At 37.8% G+C, this 17,294-nt stretch overlaps 1 protein-coding gene and 1 long non-coding RNA gene across 4 annotated transcripts in view; one reads left to right on the forward strand and one right to left on the reverse strand.

The window, feature by feature from the left end:
- The window catches only part of RTKN2 (rhotekin 2), a 72,220-nt gene extending 71,604 nt beyond the window's left edge, over positions 1-616 (reverse strand). For all 3 annotated transcript variants that reach the window (XM_019813155.2, XM_019813154.3, XM_011287373.3), the window contains exon 1: positions 325-616. Coding sequence is in view for 1 of the 3 variants with exons in the window: in XM_011287373.3 (XP_011285675.1) it covers positions 325-384 (60 nt within the window). In the remaining 2 variants the exon portion in view is untranslated. The remainder of the gene's footprint in view (positions 1-324) is intronic.
- On the forward strand, positions 537-15,962 carry LOC109492459. The gene is made up of 3 exons (XR_006586946.1): positions 537-607; positions 1,027-1,064; positions 15,005-15,962. It is a non-coding gene; the product is annotated as an uncharacterized LOC109492459 (long non-coding RNA).
- The last annotated feature ends 1,332 nt before the right edge of the window (positions 15,963-17,294 follow it).

The following is a 17,294-nucleotide window of genomic DNA, read 5'->3' on the forward strand; positions in this document are numbered from 1 at the left end:
TGTGTGTGTGTGTGTATGTGTGTGTGTGTCGGGGGGGGGGGGGGGCGGGGAGGTGTGGAAGGAAGCAGCCGGCAGGTGCGCCCGGGAACGCACGGAGGAACTCTGGCATCGCTTCCCCATTCGGGTCTAGTCTCCTCCAAAAGAAATCGGGGGCCGGAGCGGGAGGAGATTTCCTAGCTCCACTGGAGCCTGCAAAGTGCGGTCTCCTAGTCCGTCCCTTTGTTTCTGGACACGGCTGAATACGAGACGCGGAGTGGGGGCTTTCTCGACGACCAGGCAAAACGGTGGCTTGAAGACTTGGAAGTCCGGCCCTTCCTCACTCACCTGCTGGGCGGGAAGGCCCGCCAGGCGGAGCTCGGGACCCCTCACGGTCTGCGCCTCCATCTCAGCACCACTGCCAGGCCCGCCGCCGCTCCTCCTAAGATTTGAAAAGCCCGCCGCTCGCTTGAGCCGCGGAGGACGCCAACCGCCGGCCCGGCCGTACCAAGTCCGGCCGCAGGGGGAGGGGCGCAGGGGGCCTCCAGCCTGAGGGCGCACGCGCAGTGGCAGCGCCCGGGCCTCCCGCACGGAAGCGCGCGGAGACCCGAGCCCTCAGTGCGGCGGCGAAGTGAGTGGGGCGCGGCGGGCAGGTTTAAGGCACTGACTGAGGAGTGGGCGGGCCTGGGACAAGAGTGGGCAGGGCCGTGGGGAGTACATTGGCCACTGAGCGCACCTGGCCGGGCACAGGGTTTAGGCAGGTGGTTTTCGAGGCACGCCCCAGTGCATTTTGCCTGCATCGCCGCCAAGGCCCTTCGCGGCTGCCTGACTCAAGGCTGCCGTCCCTGCGTTCCTGCGGACGACTCAGGGACACGCGGTGTCACCAGGAGCCCGTGGCCTCAGTCCCAGAGAACCAAGGGACACTGCTCCCAAGCGCTCCCACACAGCAGAGCATTGCCACTCGGGGTCACTGGAAGCCCACGGCCCTGTTGATCAAGCTGGAGAGATACTATGTCAGACGTTTCACAAGGTCTTTTCTTTTGTCCCCAGTGTTTCTTTGTAATTCCAGATACCCCCACCGCAAACACGTAAGTAGTCTGTTCTTGCAAAGACTTCTTTCTTGAAAGTAGTCTATTCTTTTCTTGCAAAATACTTCTTCATTACTCTTTCCCATTACTCTTTCCCATTCTGATGTCAGAATAAGGTATTATTTTCCCAAAGCCCCATTTTTTGCTGTCCCTAAAGACCCATACAAAGACTTTTTTGAAGAGTTTTGTTATTAATCATAATGGGAAAGAATGGAATCTTTAAAAATCAAAGTTGAAGTGCTACAGATTTCAGGACCCTGTAAGGTCCTTATAATCCACTATCCTGGCCTATCCTGACTTACCTTTGAAAAGGCAACAGGACACTGCTTTGGCTTCTGACGTTTTTTCTCCTACAGGAAAAATCAACCAAATCAACTCTTGCACCCGCAACCTCACAGAAGAAGGCCTTGGGTGCTTTTCCTTCCATAAATAGGGTGACCATGTTTTTTATTTGCCTGAGACATTCCCTGTTTGGGTTTGTTGTCCCAAAGTCCCACCAATCATGCACTTGTCCAAAGTGGATATTAAGTTGCATGGTCATATTATCCACAAGGCCCTTTTTTAAGCAGTTAGTTTGAAGATTTACTTCTGAAAATATGAAGAGTGCCCTTCCTCTCAAATAAGTAATTTGCCTCTTTGTGGCCCTTTGGACTAGATGATAATAGAAGCTGCCCAGCTAGGAATGACATCCCCTTACAATTACGAATGTATGGGTCATTACAGATGACCCATATCCTTACACACAACTATAAAATATGGAGAGCTGAAAATTACCAACACAATGAGTTCACCTCATTCTCTCCAAACACAGATCTGAATTCCAAAGTCATTAGGTACCCTTCCCCCAATGCACTCCTCTCTCTAATGCTTTACCATTTTGTGGTATAATTATCCCCTACTCACAGTGAGCGGCATGAACCTAGTAGAGTACCTGACTCATAAAAGAAATACACACAGGGAGCTCATCATCAGACGTATATTATTTCTCATGTAACACACACAGCTCTTAGACTCAGACCAAAATACTTACAGAAGCCATCACTTCATGAGAACAGAGGCAAGCCAGCCAATTTAAAATTGGACACTGATGTAGGAATATTTGGTAAATACTAACTGGAGATGCATTTATTTATAATACTGAAGAAAAAGATCTAGGAAAAGTCATATTTAGCGATTGTCTGTAGAATTGACAATTGCTATTAAAGACCTTTCTCTTTGGAGAAGATATGATGTAGTCCTATCTATTATTCATCAAGGGATGTGCCCAGGAAGTTCTTAAGATATAACTATTATATGGTGATTAAAATACCTCAGAGTAGGAATGCTGTTTCCTTATTTATCCCCAGGTCCTTCTGGTAGTTTCATCATAGTTTTCTCTGATGCATGTGATGTACCTAAAAATAGATGGAAACTAAAAAAGGTTAAAGATTTCACAAGCAGTGGTTTGGTTAGAGAATGAATGAATGAATGAATGAATTTTAAAACTCCCAGAAAGTAAGAAGTACTACCCTTTGCCACCTCAACTGTTTGAAAGATAATATTTGAGTATCTCTCATTCAAGAGCTAACATCCCACCTTCCTTGGGCTTCCACAGTTGATGGATCCCCACCTAATTGCCCAAGTGTAAAAGCTTCAGCTGAAGGTTGAATGGGGGCATTTCTGTTCTACCAATATTACTTCCCATAAGTTCAACATTTAAGACTAATTATAAGTATCTCTTATCTCTAATATAATAAACAGATAATATTTAATAATTAATAAATATAAAATCAGTATTTGACATAGGACAGTCAATTTAGATAATATGAATAAATGTTAAAACATATTTTTCTTCTCATTATTCCCTACATTCGCCTTTTTAACTCTCTAAAAGGCCAAAGAACGGAGATAATGAACTTGAAATAAGCTCTCTTACATAATAAACCTATTATTTTTTAAAATGTGATTTGCCCCAGAACAGGTAACTATTGTGGTTCTGATATCCTCCTAGACTTTCTTTAAAAAATCCTATTAAAGAATCCTCTTTGTGCTTCCTTTGTTCATGTGTTATCTTGTAGGTAATGCATTTAAAATGAACTTCATAGACTAGAACTGTATTTTAAATTACACACACACACACAAAAAAAAAGGGAGAAAAGAAACTGAAGTAAAGATGCTAAACAGAGGTGCAGCATTTGTCTAAATGAATAGGCATAATCTACAAATAGCAGAAGCATCATATAATCATAAGAAGGAAATGGAATACAGAATCTGAGGACTCATTAGCTATATGACCTTGGGCAAGCCACTCAGTGTCCTTATCTATAAAACAAGTATAATAATAGGCAGCTAGTTTTTTTTTTTTTTTAGTTTTATTTATTTATTTATTTATTTATTTATTTATTTATTTATTTATTTAGAGAGGGAGAGAAAGCCAGGGGAAGGGCAGAGAGAAGGAGATAGAGAATCTGAGGCAGGCTCCATGCTGTCAGTGCAGAGCCAGACAGGGGTTTCCACCGTGAGAACATGATCTGAGCTAAAATCAAGAGTCAGACCCTTAATCGACTAAGCCAGCCAGGTGCCCCACGCAGCTAGTTTTGTTTTGTTTTGTTTTGTTTTGTTTTGTTTTGTCATTTTATTTTTTTTATTTACATCCAAGTTAGTTAGGATATAGTGCAACAATGATTTCAGAAGTAGATTCCAGTGATTCATCCCCTATGTGTAACACCCAATGCTCATCCCAACAAGTGTCTTCCTTAATGCCCCTTACCCATTTAGCCCATCCCCCCACCTATAAGCCCTCCAGCAACCCTCAGTTTGTTCTCTGTATTTAAGAGTCTCTTATGTTTTGTCCTCCTCCATGTTTTTATATTATTTTTGATTCCCTTTCCTTATGTTCATCTATTTGGTATCTTAAATTCCACATATGAGTGAAGTCATATATTTGTCTTTCTCAGACTGATTAATTTCATTTAACATAATACCCTCTAGTTCCATCCACATTGTTGCAAATGGCAAGATTTCATTCTTTTTGATTGCTGAGTAGTACTCCATTGTATAAATACACCATATCTTCTTTAGCCATTTATCGGTCGATGAGCATCTGGGCTCTTTCCATACTTTGGCTATTGTGAATAATGCTGCTATAAACATTGGGGTTCATGTGCCCCTTCAAAACAGCACACCTGTACCCCTTGGATAAATACCTAGTAGTGCAATTGCTGGGTCGTAGGGTAGTTCTATTTTTAATTTTTCGAGGAACCTCCATACTGTTTTCCAGAGAGACTGTACCAGTTTGCATTCCCACCAGCAGTGCAAAAGAGATCCTCTTTCTCTGTATCCTCGTCAACATCTGTAATTGCCTGAGTTCTTAATTTTAGCCATTCTGACTGGTGTGAGGTGGTATCTCATTGTGGTTTTGATTTGTATTTCCCTAATTATGAGTGATGTTGAGCATTTTTTCATGTATCTGTTAGCCATCTGCATGTCTTCTTTGGAAAAAGTGTCTATTCATGTCTTTTGCCCATTTCCTCACTGGATTATTTAATTTTTGGGTGTTGGGCTTGATAAATTCTTTATAGATTTTGGATAATAACCCTTTATCAGATATGTCATCTACAAATATCTTCTCCCATTCTGTCGGTTGCCTTTTAGTTTTGTTGATTGTTTCCTTTGCTGTGCAAAAGCTTTTTATCTTGAGGAGATCCCAGTAGTTCATTTTTGTCTTTGCTTCCCTTGCCTCCAGAGACATGTCGATTGAGTAGTTGCTGCAACCAAGGTCAAAGAGGTTTTTTCCTGCTTTCTCCTCAAGGATTTTGATGGCTTCCTGTCTTACAGTTAGGTCTTTCATCCATTTTGAGTCTATTTTTGTGTACAGTGTAAGAAAGTGGTCCAGGTTCATTTTTCTGCCTGTCATTGTGTCCAGTTTTCCCAGCACCACTTGCTGAAGAGACTGTCTTTATTCCATTGGATATTCTTTCCTGCTTTGTCAAAGATTAGTTAGCCATACATTTGTGGATCCATTTCTAGGTTCTCTATTTCTGTTCCATTGATCTGAGTGTCTGTTTTTGTGTCAGTACCATACTGTCTTGATGATTACAGCTTTGTAATACATCTTGAAGTCTGGGATTGTGATACCTCCAGCTTTGGTTTTCTTTTTCAGGACTGCTTTGGCGATTCAGGGTCTTTTCTGTTTCCAATACAAATTTTGAGATCATTTGTTCTAGCTCTGTGAAGAATGCTGGTGTTATTTTGATAGGGACTGCATTGAATATGTAGATTGCTTTGGGTAGTATTAACATTTTAACAATATTTGTTCTTCCAATCCATGAGCATGTAATCTTTTTTTACTTTTTTGTATCTTCTTCAATTTCTTTCATAAGCTTTCTATGGTTTTCAGTGTTTTCTATAGTTTTCAGATTTGAGGGTATTAAACCAGCCCTGCATCCCAGGTATAAATCCCACTTGATCATGGTGAATAATTCTTTTAATTTATTGTTGAATCTCGTTGGCTAGTATCTTCTTGAGAATTTTTGCATCCATCATCATCAGGGAAGTTGCTCTATAGTTCTCCTTTTTAGTGGGTCTTTGTCTGGTTTTGGAATCAAGGTAATACTGGCCTCACAAAATGAGTTTGGAAGTTTTCCTTTCATTTCTAATTTTTGGAATAGCTTCAAAACAATAGGTTTTAACTCTTCTTTACATGTTTGGTAGAATTCCCCCAGAAAGCCATCCAGCCCTTGTTTTTTGGGAGATTTTTGATTACTAATTCAATTTCTTTATTGGTTATGAGTCTGTTCAAATTTTCTATTTCTTCTTGTTTCAATTTTGGTAGTTTATATGTATCTAGGAATTTTTCCCTTTCTTCCAGATTGCCCAATTTATTGGCATATAATATTGGCTCATAATATTCTCTTATTATTGTTTGTATTCCTTCATTGTTGTGATCTCTCCTCTTCCATTCTTGATTTTACTTATTTGGGTCCTTTCCTTTTTCTTTTTGATAAAACTCACTAGGGGTCTATCAATTTTGTTAATTCTTTCAAAGAACCAGTTCCTGGTTTCATTGATCTGTTCTACTGTTTTAGTTTTGTTTTCTTTTGTTTTAATTTCAATAGACTTGATTTCTGCTTTAATCCTTATTATTTCCTGTCTTCTGCTGGTTTTGGGTTTATTTGCTATTCTTTTTCCAGCTCTTTAAGGCGTAAGATTAGGTTGTGTATCTGAGATCTTTTTTCCTTCTTTAGGAAGGCCCGGATTGCTATATACCTCCCTCTTATAACTACCTTTGCTGTGTCCCAGAAATTTTGCCCTGTGGTGTTATAATTTTCATTGAATCCCATGTACTTTTTAATTTCCTCTTTAATTTCTTGGTTAACCCATTCATTCTTTAGTAGGATGTTCTTTAGTCTCCAAGTATTTGTTGTCTTTCCAATTTTTTTCTTGTGGTTGATCTCGAGTTTCATAGCATTATGGTCTGAAAATATGCATGGTATGATCTCGATCTGTTTGTACTTGTTGAAGGCTGATTTGTGTCCCAGTATGTGATCTATTCTGGAGAATGTTCCATGTGCACTCAAGAAGAATGTGTATTCTGCTGCTTTAGGATGAAATGTTCTGAATTTATCTGTGACGTTCATCTGGTCCAGTGTATCATTCAAAGCCATTGTTTCCTTGTTGATTTTCTGCTTAGATGATCTATCCATTGTTATAAGTGGAGTGTTGAAGTCCCCTATTATTATGGTATTATTGTCAATGAGTTTCTTTATGTTTGTGATTAATTGATTTATATATTTGGGTGTTGCGCATTGGGAGCATTAACGTTTACAATTGTTGGGTCTTCCTGGTGTTTAGAACCTTTAATTATGATATAATGCCCTTCTTCATCTCTTGTTTCAATCTTTATTTTATAATCTAGATTGTCTGATATCATTATGACTACTCCAGCTTTCTTTTGATGACAATTAGCATGATAGATGGTTCTCCATCCCCTTACTTTCAATCTGAAGGTGTCTTTAGGTCTAAAATGGGTCTCTTGTAAACAGCATATAGATAGATATTGTTTTCTTATGCATTCTGTTACCCTGTGTCTTCTGATTTGAGCATTGAGTCCATTGACGTTTTAGAGTGAGTACTGAAAGATATGAATTTATTGCCATTGTATTGCCTGTAGAGTTGGAGTTTCTGGTGGTGTTCTCTGGTCCTTTCTAGTCTTTGTTGCATTTGGTCTTTTTGTTTTGTTTCATCTTTTCTCCCCTCCGAGAGTCCCCCTTAAAATTTCCTGCAGCACTGGTTTAGTGGTCACAAACTCCTTTAGTTTTTGTTTGTCTGGGAAATTCTGTATCTCTCCTTCTATTTTGAATGACAACCTTGCTATATAAAGAATTCTTGCCTGCATATTTTTCTGATTCAGCACATTGAATTTATCCTGTCACTCCTTTCTGGCATGCCAAATTTCTGCTGTGAGCCTGATCTGTCTTCTCTTGTAGGTTAAGGACTTTTTCTTCCCTTGCTCCTTTCATAATTCTTTCCTTTCTGTATATTTTGTGAATTTGACTATGATATGCCTTGTTGATGGTCGGTTTTTGTTGAATCTAATGAGAGTTTTCTGTGCTTCCTGGATTTTGATGTCTGTGTCTTTCCCCAGGTTAGGAAAGTTTTTCACTGTGATTTGCTCACATATACCTTCTACCTCTTTTTCTCTCTCTTCATCTTCTGGGCCCCCTATGATTCAGATGTTATTCCTTTTTAATGAGTCACTGAGTACTCTAATTCTTATATTGTACTCTTTTGCCTTAATTTCTCTCTTTTTATCTGCTTCATTATTCTCCGTAAGTTTGTCCTCTATAGCACTGATTTGCTGCTCTGCTTCATCCATCCTTGCCACCATGGCAGCCATTTGAGATTGCATCTCAGTTATAGCATTTTTAATTTCATCCTGACAGATTTTACTTCTTTTATCACCACATAAATTGATTCTATGCTCATTTCAACCCCAGCTAGTATTCTTATTATCATGATTCTAAATTCTGGTTCAGACATATTGCTTATTCTGTGTTGATTAAGTCCCTGGCTGTCATTTCTTCCTGTTCTTTCTTTTGGGGTGAATTCCTTCTTTTTGTCATTTAGGAGGAAGAAAAAGAATTAACAAAATAAAAAATTAAAATAAAAAAATTAAAAACAACACAAAAAAAATAAATAAAGGATGCTATATCCTAGGTGTATTGTGGTCTGGCTGTTGAAAGAAGCTTGATAGAATAGAGAAAAAAGGGAAATAAAAGAAGAAAAAAGGGGGAAAAAAGGAAAACATTTAAAATTTTTTTTTAAATGAACACAATAAAATAGAATAAGATTAAATGCTGAAAGTAAAATAGAATTAAAAAATTACAAAAAAATGTAGTAGAAAAAATAAAAATCTTTTTTATAAAAATGGAAAATAAAAATGTTTTTCTCTGTCTGTATTCAAGAATAAGAAAAGAAAAAAATTGAATAGATGAACCAGTGAATAGAGTGAACTATGAATGAAATTACATCCAGTTTCCCCTAAAAGCCAAACTCTTAAGCACTTTATAGTCTGTAAACTAAGCAGATGGAGAGACTTGTGCTCTTCCTCTAGAACTTGGTTGACACAGTTGGACGGGGCTTAGTATAATGGCTCCATTCTCCCCTAGAAGACACTGCTTAGCTTAATGGAGTGGATTATTGTGGTACGTGTACGCATGTATGTGCATGCATGGGAAGGGTGAAAATGGCGTCACCAGCTACCCAGTCTCTAGCATGAGAATTCTGTGCTTTTGCCAAATGGCAATCGAGCACTCCTCCTTTGTCTCCTGCTTCCATCCACTCCCCACTTCTACACTGTCCACCACCAAGCCATCAGCCTGCCAGGTGGAACCTTCCTTCTGAATTTTATCTCAGATGGGGCTGTGTTTCCAAACCCCTCACTTCTTAGGGCCCTGTGGCTTGAGCCTGCTCCAACCCTCTAGGGGAGGATCCACCCAAGCAATGGCCAGGCACTGACCTGTCCCTGGGAATGTTTGCACAACTACACTGCTGCAGATGCCCAGAGACTGTGGTTGGGTGCTAGACCACCCCAGAAAAAGTTTGTGTGATTGTGTAGCAGCAGCATTTCAGGGATTATGGTAAATCACAACACATATCTGGTGCCAGGCTTCAGTGAACCCTTAACGTCCTTGTTCTATTACCAGCAAATGTGGCTGTTCTCTGGGATCAGCTGGGACCTTTGCCTGTGGGGAGGCCACACAGCCTCTACCAAATGTCCTCCCAGTAGGGAAACTGCCTCTCCCCATTCAGCCTGAGGACCCCTCGGACCTCACTGTCTGCTCCTAGGGATTCACCCTTCCTACCAGAGCTCCACCAGATATCAAGCTGTGGGGTTTCAGACTCTGCACTTCCCTGCTTATGGAGTCCTAATGGTATTTATTCCCTCTCCTGACTCTGTGTCCCTGTTTGTAGAGTCCTAATGGTATTGAAACCCTCTCCTTTCTCCTTTCTCCTTTCTCCCTTTTTTGTTCGGTCCCTTATAGGTGTTTTCACTCTTTCTCTTTCTTTCCAGCTGCTTTCAGGGGAGGTGCTTTTCCTGTACTCTTCCCCAGTCTCTGTCCTCTCTCCACAAGCAAAAACAGCCCCCTAACCTCCGCAGTTTCTCTCTCCCCCACTTCACCTCTCCATGCCACGTACCTGCTGAGTTCTATGGCTCAAGTTATGCAGATTGTTGTGTTAATCCTCAGATTAATTTTATAGGTGTGCAAAATGATTTGGTACTGATCTAGCTCCATTTCAGGGACAAGAGAAGCAGAAAACTTCCATGCTGCTCTGCCATCTTGGCCTCTGTCTAGTTTTTTAGAAATTGTTGGGAGACTCAAATGAGATAAGATTTGTGAGAGTGCTTTATAAACTGGTTATCCCACACAAACATGAGGAACTGCTACTCATACGAAGGAAACATCAGCACCTATGGGCAGTTGTACAGGACCCACAGAACACTGAGAACTGAATGAGAAAAGCTTATGTGAGTAGGATTGGCTATAGTCAAGATATATCACCTACCACTGAAAAATAATTAGTACCTATATTAAAAATAAAGAAAAACAAATCAATAAAAATCCTACTGGAAAATGGTCAAAGTTATGGTAGGCATATGTAGGAGATTACACCCAAATGGCAAATAAAATGTGAAAAGTTGCTCAACTTTATTATCAGTTTTAGTCTGTACATTTGCAAATTACCAACTTACAGATTAAGATCCCAATAAGATCTATTAATCTCTTAATCTATTTTGTGGTTACTAGATTGGTAAATAATAAGGAGCTTGATAATACTAAGAACTGGTGAAGTTATAGGTCAAAAGGATATTATACACTGATAGAGGAGATGTAAATTTGCTCAATCACTTTGGAGAAAAATTCAGAGGAACTATTCTGTAAAGTTAAAAATGTATATACCAAGCCATTCCACTTTTATATACAAATATCCTTAGGGAAATTCTTACAGATATGTACCAGCAACATTGTTTGTAATAGCAAAAATATAAAACAATCCAAATGTTCATTTCAGGACAATGAATAAAAAAAATTGTGGTGGTGTACCCAATGAAATATGTCAGTAAAAATGAATAAACCATAGATACACATAACATGATGGCTGAATCTTGGAAATATTGAATGAAGAAAGAAAGTTGCAGAAGAGTATTAGAATATGTAATTTTTATAATGCTGAATAAGAGAGAATCTAAACAACATATTGTTTAGGAACATGTTCATGTGATAAAGCTTATATTTAAAAAGGAAGAGAGTGCTAAAAACAAAACTCAGCATAGTGACTATCTCTGGGAGAAAGGCAAGGGGATGGGATGGAGACAGAGCATGCAGATATAAAACTACTAGTAATGTTTTAATTCTTAAGCTGGGTAATGGGTTCCCAGGTATTTATTTTAATGTTTACTTAAAAACTTACATATATATTGTATATATTCTTTCGTGTGCCTCAAACATGTCATAATAAGAAATCATTATAAGATATTTGAAATATTCTTGTACAGGTTAAACAATGGTGATAATGTACAGTACTTTAGAAGATTCTTACTTGGCAAAATAACAATATATTTTTGGCTTCCAAAATTGGGCTTACATTTGATTCATTTCTAGTACATTCTACTATGTGAAACTCTGAAAGTACAGCTGTAATGCATTGGTTAGTGGCTATGCCCAGTGAGAGATGAGAACTGGCCACATGGATTTATCTGTGAACACTTAAGAGCCACTGCTTGGGAGCTTGGGTGGCAGATAGGAGAGGTAAAATTTGTAGAGGATGAGAGCTTTGTCAGCAGATGGGGACAAAGTGAAGTTCCATTGGCATTCTTACTGTCAATGTGTTACTGCAAATTACACATAGGCCTAAGGACATTCAAATGGCATTAAAATCAGAAGGCTCCTTACTGAGCAAGCAAATCAGTCAGAGGAATTAGTTAATGACTTGAATCAGTGGTCCTCAAGCTGCGGGACACAAAGGCTTTCCAAAGTTTTAATGGGCTTGGGCAGTTTTAAAGCAATCACTGTCAAGATCTTCAACTTACATTCCCCATCCTAAAATTGATTTAAGTAAGGTGTCTGTTGTCTGGGCCTCACATTGATTCCCCTTGCACAACTACCTTCTCCCAAATGACAAAAGAAAGGTCACTGTTAAGCAACCCTACAGCATTGTTCCAGACTATAAAAACTATCTGGGGGCCAAAGGGACAATTAAATTCATTGATGTTGACATTGCTATAAGCAATGAATGAGGAGCTCAGTGCTTGCATGTATAAAAATGAAAAGCAGATGTAGATTTGATGTTGAAAATGGGCTCATTTTGGCATTATTTAACATTTGCCCATGGATACATAAACTGAAGGAAAAAAGCGCTCATCTGTCCCATTATGAGATTCATTTCCAGGAAAATGTTACTTTTGATGTTCGATGTTGATCCATTATCATTTGTAATGTGCTTATTTTGTTATCAATTTTATACTACTACTAATTTTAATATTGCAATCCAAAAAAAAACCCTCTTGACCATTAAGTCTTTCAGTCACATGAAATGCAAAAATGTATAAAATTCCAATTTACATTTATATGCTTGCTGAAGAAAAACATGATAGGATGAGCAATGAAGACCTCAAGCATAACAATATTGTATATAAGCATAAAATTCTGTGAAGAAAGTAGAATACAAATAGAAGTTCAAGTAGGAAAAGGAACAATGTAAAATTTCCAATTTAGAGATAAAGCTGTCATGTATTTTCTAAATGGATGATAGTGGCTGAGTATCCCATCTTTAACATTTTGGATTCTATTAGATAATAAATATTTAAATTTTAAACTGTAATTATTTTCAATATACCAGCAATCACATCCTTTATAACTATTTAAATATATGCTAAAGCATAAGAGATGCCACCTTAAAAATTAAGGGGTAAAAAGTTTTTAACAATTCTTTTAGGAGTGTTGCACAAATATTTTTGCAAACTGCTGATGTAGTATGATGCTATAACATCACACTGCATGACGTGGATGTGTCTATGTCTGACAGAGGCACCCTTGCAAATTCACTTCCTCAAATTTTTCTCTGATGCTGCTCCCTCTGCTTCCCACCATCCCTCACTGTCCCTCTTACCTACTTCAAGTTTCCCAGACAGACTCAGCTCCTTCTCTAGGAAATTTTTTCTTTAGGTGCATGAATACCATCAATTAGATGAAGGACAAATTTTTCTCTTCCTGCTTTGGTTCTAGAAATGGTTTTCTTCGTAAAAGTTCACCATTCTCCTTCTCAAGAGTATCTTGGCTATTACTGGGCCTCTGATCTCTCATGTAAAAGTTTTCATAGATTTTCTCAAGTTCTGAAGAAACAAAAAAGAAGTCTGTTGGAATTTTTATTGTAATTGTGCTGAATTTAACTATTTTTTTTTATTTAGAGAGAGAGCTCGCACATGATCAGGGGATGGGGGGGTGTGGAGATAGAGAGATTGAGTCTCAAGCAGGCTCCATGCTCCCTGGAGCCTGATCCCACGACCTTGGGATCATAACCTGAGCCGAAATCAAGAGTTTAATGCTCGGGGTGCCTGGGTGGCTCAGTCGGTTGAGCATCTGACTTTGACTCACGTCATGATCTCCCAGTTCATGGGTTCGAGCCCCAGGTTTGGCTCTGTGCTGATAGCACAGAGCCTGGATCCCACTTCAAGTTCTTTGTCTTCCTCTCTCTCTGTCCTTCCCCCATGCATTCTCTCTCTCTCTTTCTCTCTCTCCCTCAAGTAAACAAACATTAAAAAAATTTTAAGAGTCTGATGTTCAACCACCTGAGCCACCCAGGTGCCCCTTAACATTGTATTGAATTTAGAAGGAACTTATATGTTTAGGGTATTGAGCATTCCTATCCATGAACATCACAAACACTGCAAATTTAGATCTTCCTCAATGTCTTTCAGTAGGAGTTTTATACTTTTTTCCATATAGGCTCTGCATGTCTTTGTTCCATATTTTTTTTATTTCTTGTATCTCTTCTTACTATTTTAAATAATTGCTTTAAAAATATGTTTTCTGTTTGTGGCTAGTGTATAAAAATAACGCTTTTTTTTTGTTTGTTGGTATTATATCCAAATACCAATTTATCCTTCATAAATTAAATTCTCTCATTAGTTCTAATTAAATGGTAGGCTTGCAGAGGGCAGTGGGCAGGATTCAACTGAGTGTTCATTTTAACATTTTTTTTTGTTTGTTTCTAACTCTTGTTATTCTTTTCCTGACCTATTGCAGTTGCTAGGGCAGGCCACTAATAGAGTGTTAAATAGAAGCATGCTTCTAAGGCATGCTTGTCTTCTTTCTGATTTTAAAAGAAATGTTTCTAACATTTAACAACTTTATTTCACTACCCATGTATCTTGCTACTTTGAATTTATGCCCTTCATCCTTAAGCATTAACTCTTTAAAAATTGCCTCTCCTCTGTTTTCTGTATTCTGTAATTTAGGAACTACAATTAGACATAGGTTAAATCTTATTCTTTTGTCTTTATCTCCTAGCCTTTATTTTATGTTCTCCATTTTCTTTCCTCTTTGTGCTGAATTCTGAGTATGTTTTCCATCTTGCTATTTCTTTATCAGTGTCTAATTTTCTCTTAAATTCAACCACTGAGTTTCTTTATTTCAACAATTACATTTTTCATTTATAACAGTTCCATTTCAGTTATTTTTTGGTATCTTCCTTGTCATGTTGGGTAATCTTTTGTTGCCTATGAATTCCTATGATTCTATTTTAATTTAAATCTTTTTCATAGTTACTCTATATTCTGTATCCAGTCATTCTACTCTTTGTAGCTTTTGAGGATATTAATTTGATGTTTCCACAGACATTTACTCGTGGTGACTTGTTTCCTTGTGTTTTGTAACCTTTAACTGGATGTTCATATGTAGCTAATCTCAACTTTCTTCCAGGGAGGATTTGCATTTGCTATAAGGCTCTCATCACCTGAGACCCGTTAGCCAAGATTCCCAGGTTTAATATAAAAATCTCAGCTGCAGGTCCTTCGACTTGCCACTGACAGAACAAATCCATTTGTGTATGTGCCTGGGAATGTTTCAATTCATGTTTGGTTGGTGGTTTTGTTGTTATTCTATTTTTAGCCCCTTAAAGATATTTCCTCTTTACTGAGATCTCAGCAATGCTACGAAAGTTATACTTCATGAAAAACTTATATTTCACCCAAACTTGTTCAATAGTGAGAGGAATCACTGTTCATGAAATCCACCATACTGCTGATATTGAAGCCCACAGGAAAGGGTATTTTAACACCAAAAATATAAGAAGTCTGTAATATTCTTCACTGAAAAATAAAGAGCAGTCTTAAATTGCACACATCTGGTTTTAAGGGAAAGTTGCCATAGCATCTTTTTTTTCTTCTTCAATTGTAGCTACCTGAAAAAGTTGTTCCGTGTCCCAACAAGGTCACCATTGTTCATCCTTAGACAAAGATGGAATTTTTCAGAAAATATAACAAAGAGCCATGGAGAATAAATGGACTGGAAAGCCCCTTGTAAGTCTAATCAAAGAAACTTTTCTCTCCCTTTGGGATAGAGGATCCTTAAAATATCTGCCCCCTGGAATTTCATACCTGCTAGAGACAACAGTGCTATGTCTCCCATACTCCTCTTTTCTAAATAGGAATAGTTAGTGAAGTTACCCTGAACATGTTTCACCAGTGTGTACTAGATGTTCGGCAAGCAAATGACTTGCCTTTTTGGTTCATAGGTCTTTTGGTTCAAGATGAGCCACACCCAGACATGAAGAACATTTTTCCCTGATGTAGAGACTATACTGTGTCATCCATAGACCCTGCTCATTGTGCTTGTTGTCTTCACTAAATGAAACTTGTGAGTTTTATCCTTCAGGGACAGGTGAGTATATATTGCCTATGGAAGGAGAATGAATTGAATATTCGGAGCCTTGAAGGACTGACTATTGTAATCAGTGACATTCACGAAATATCTCTGGTTTGGTGCACTGCCTCATAGGTTTGCCCATTTGCAGTTAGTCACAACTGTGAGTCATGCTTTGACCAATGAACCATGAACAGAAGTGTTTCTCCCACAACTTTAAGAGCAAGCATGTGATTTCCTAGAATTTTCTCTCGGTGTCCCAGTGACAGGAAACTTTCCAGATAGTGGAGGGTACAATATCCTGGGTTGCAGAGAGAGACAGAAGTAAAGACAGCCCCAGAAATCTTGTGATAGACATGTATTAAGAGCAAGAAATAGGAGAAGCCAAGATGGCGGAACAGCATGGAAGTTTTTTGTGTGTCTCATGGCCATGAAATACAGCCAGACCAACACTAACCCGTCCTACACACCTAGAAAACTGATTGGAAGATTAACACAACAATCTGTACAACCTGAACCACAGAATTCAGAAGAAAGAGAAAAAATTCATTTTTATTTTCAATTTTTATTAAAAACATTTTTCTTTAATTTATATTACTGTATTTTTCTTTTGTGTAAATTTTTTCAAATTCTATTTTACTTCCATCATTTTATTTTAGTCTACTTCAGTGTATTCACCTTTTCAAATTTTCAAACGATTTCCTTGTTTTCTTTTTTTCCTCTTTTTCTTGAATGCAGAAAGTGAAAAACTTCATTTACTTTCAATTTCTATTAAAAATATTTTTCTTTAATTTTTTTACTATATTTTTTTGCTTTTTTGTAATTCTTTTCAAATTCTCCTTAACTTCCATCATTTTATTTTAGTCTACTACAGTGTATTCACTTTTTCAAATTTTCAAATGATTCCTTTTTTCTTTTTTCTTTTTTTACTTCTTTTCTTTTGTTTGAATGCAGAAAGAAAAAATTCATTTAATTTTTAATTTTTATTAAAAATATTTTTCTTTAATTCTTTCTACTATATTCTTTACTTTTGTGTAACTTTTTTCAAATTCTATTGTGCTCCCATCATTTCATTTTAGTCTACTTCAGTGTATTCATTTTTTCAAATTCTCAAACTATTTATTCCCCCCCCCCCTTTTTTTTTCTCTAATCTGCCACACCGCTTTAAACACCCAGACCAAAACCTAGGATCTAGCATCATTTATTAGATTTTGTGTCTGTGTGTGTGTGTGTGTGTGTGTGTGTGTGTGTGTGTGTGTTTAACTTTTTAATTTTAATATTTTTTTAATTTAATTTTTTAATTTAAATTTTTCTACCTCATTAATTTCTTTTCTCCCTTCAAAATGACAAAACAAAGGAATTCACCCCAAAAGAAAGAGCACTAAGAAACAACAGCCAGGGATTTAACCAACACAGATACAAGCAAGATGTCTGAACCAGAATTTAGAATCACGATAATAAGAATACTAGCTGGAGTTGAAAATGGATTAGAATCTCTTTCTGCAGAGATAAAAGAAGAAAAAAATAGAATGAAATTAAAAATGTTATAAGCCATCATGGATGGATGCAGCGGCAGCAAGTATGGATGAGGCAGAACAGAGAATCAGTGATATAGAGGACAAATTTACAGAGAATAATGAAGCAGAAAAAAAGAGGGAGATTAAGGCAAAAGAGCACGATTTAAGAATTAGAGAAATCAGTGATTCATTAAAAAGAAACAACATCAGAATCATAGGGGTCCCAGAAGAGGAAGAGAGGGAAATAGGGGTAGAAGTGTTATGTGAGCAAATCATAGCAGAAAACTTTCCTAACCTGGGGAAAGACA

This window comes from Felis catus, chromosome D2 (genome assembly GCF_018350175.1).
Source record: "Felis catus isolate Fca126 chromosome D2, F.catus_Fca126_mat1.0, whole genome shotgun sequence".
NCBI classification, from domain to species: domain Eukaryota; kingdom Metazoa; phylum Chordata; class Mammalia; order Carnivora; family Felidae; genus Felis; species Felis catus.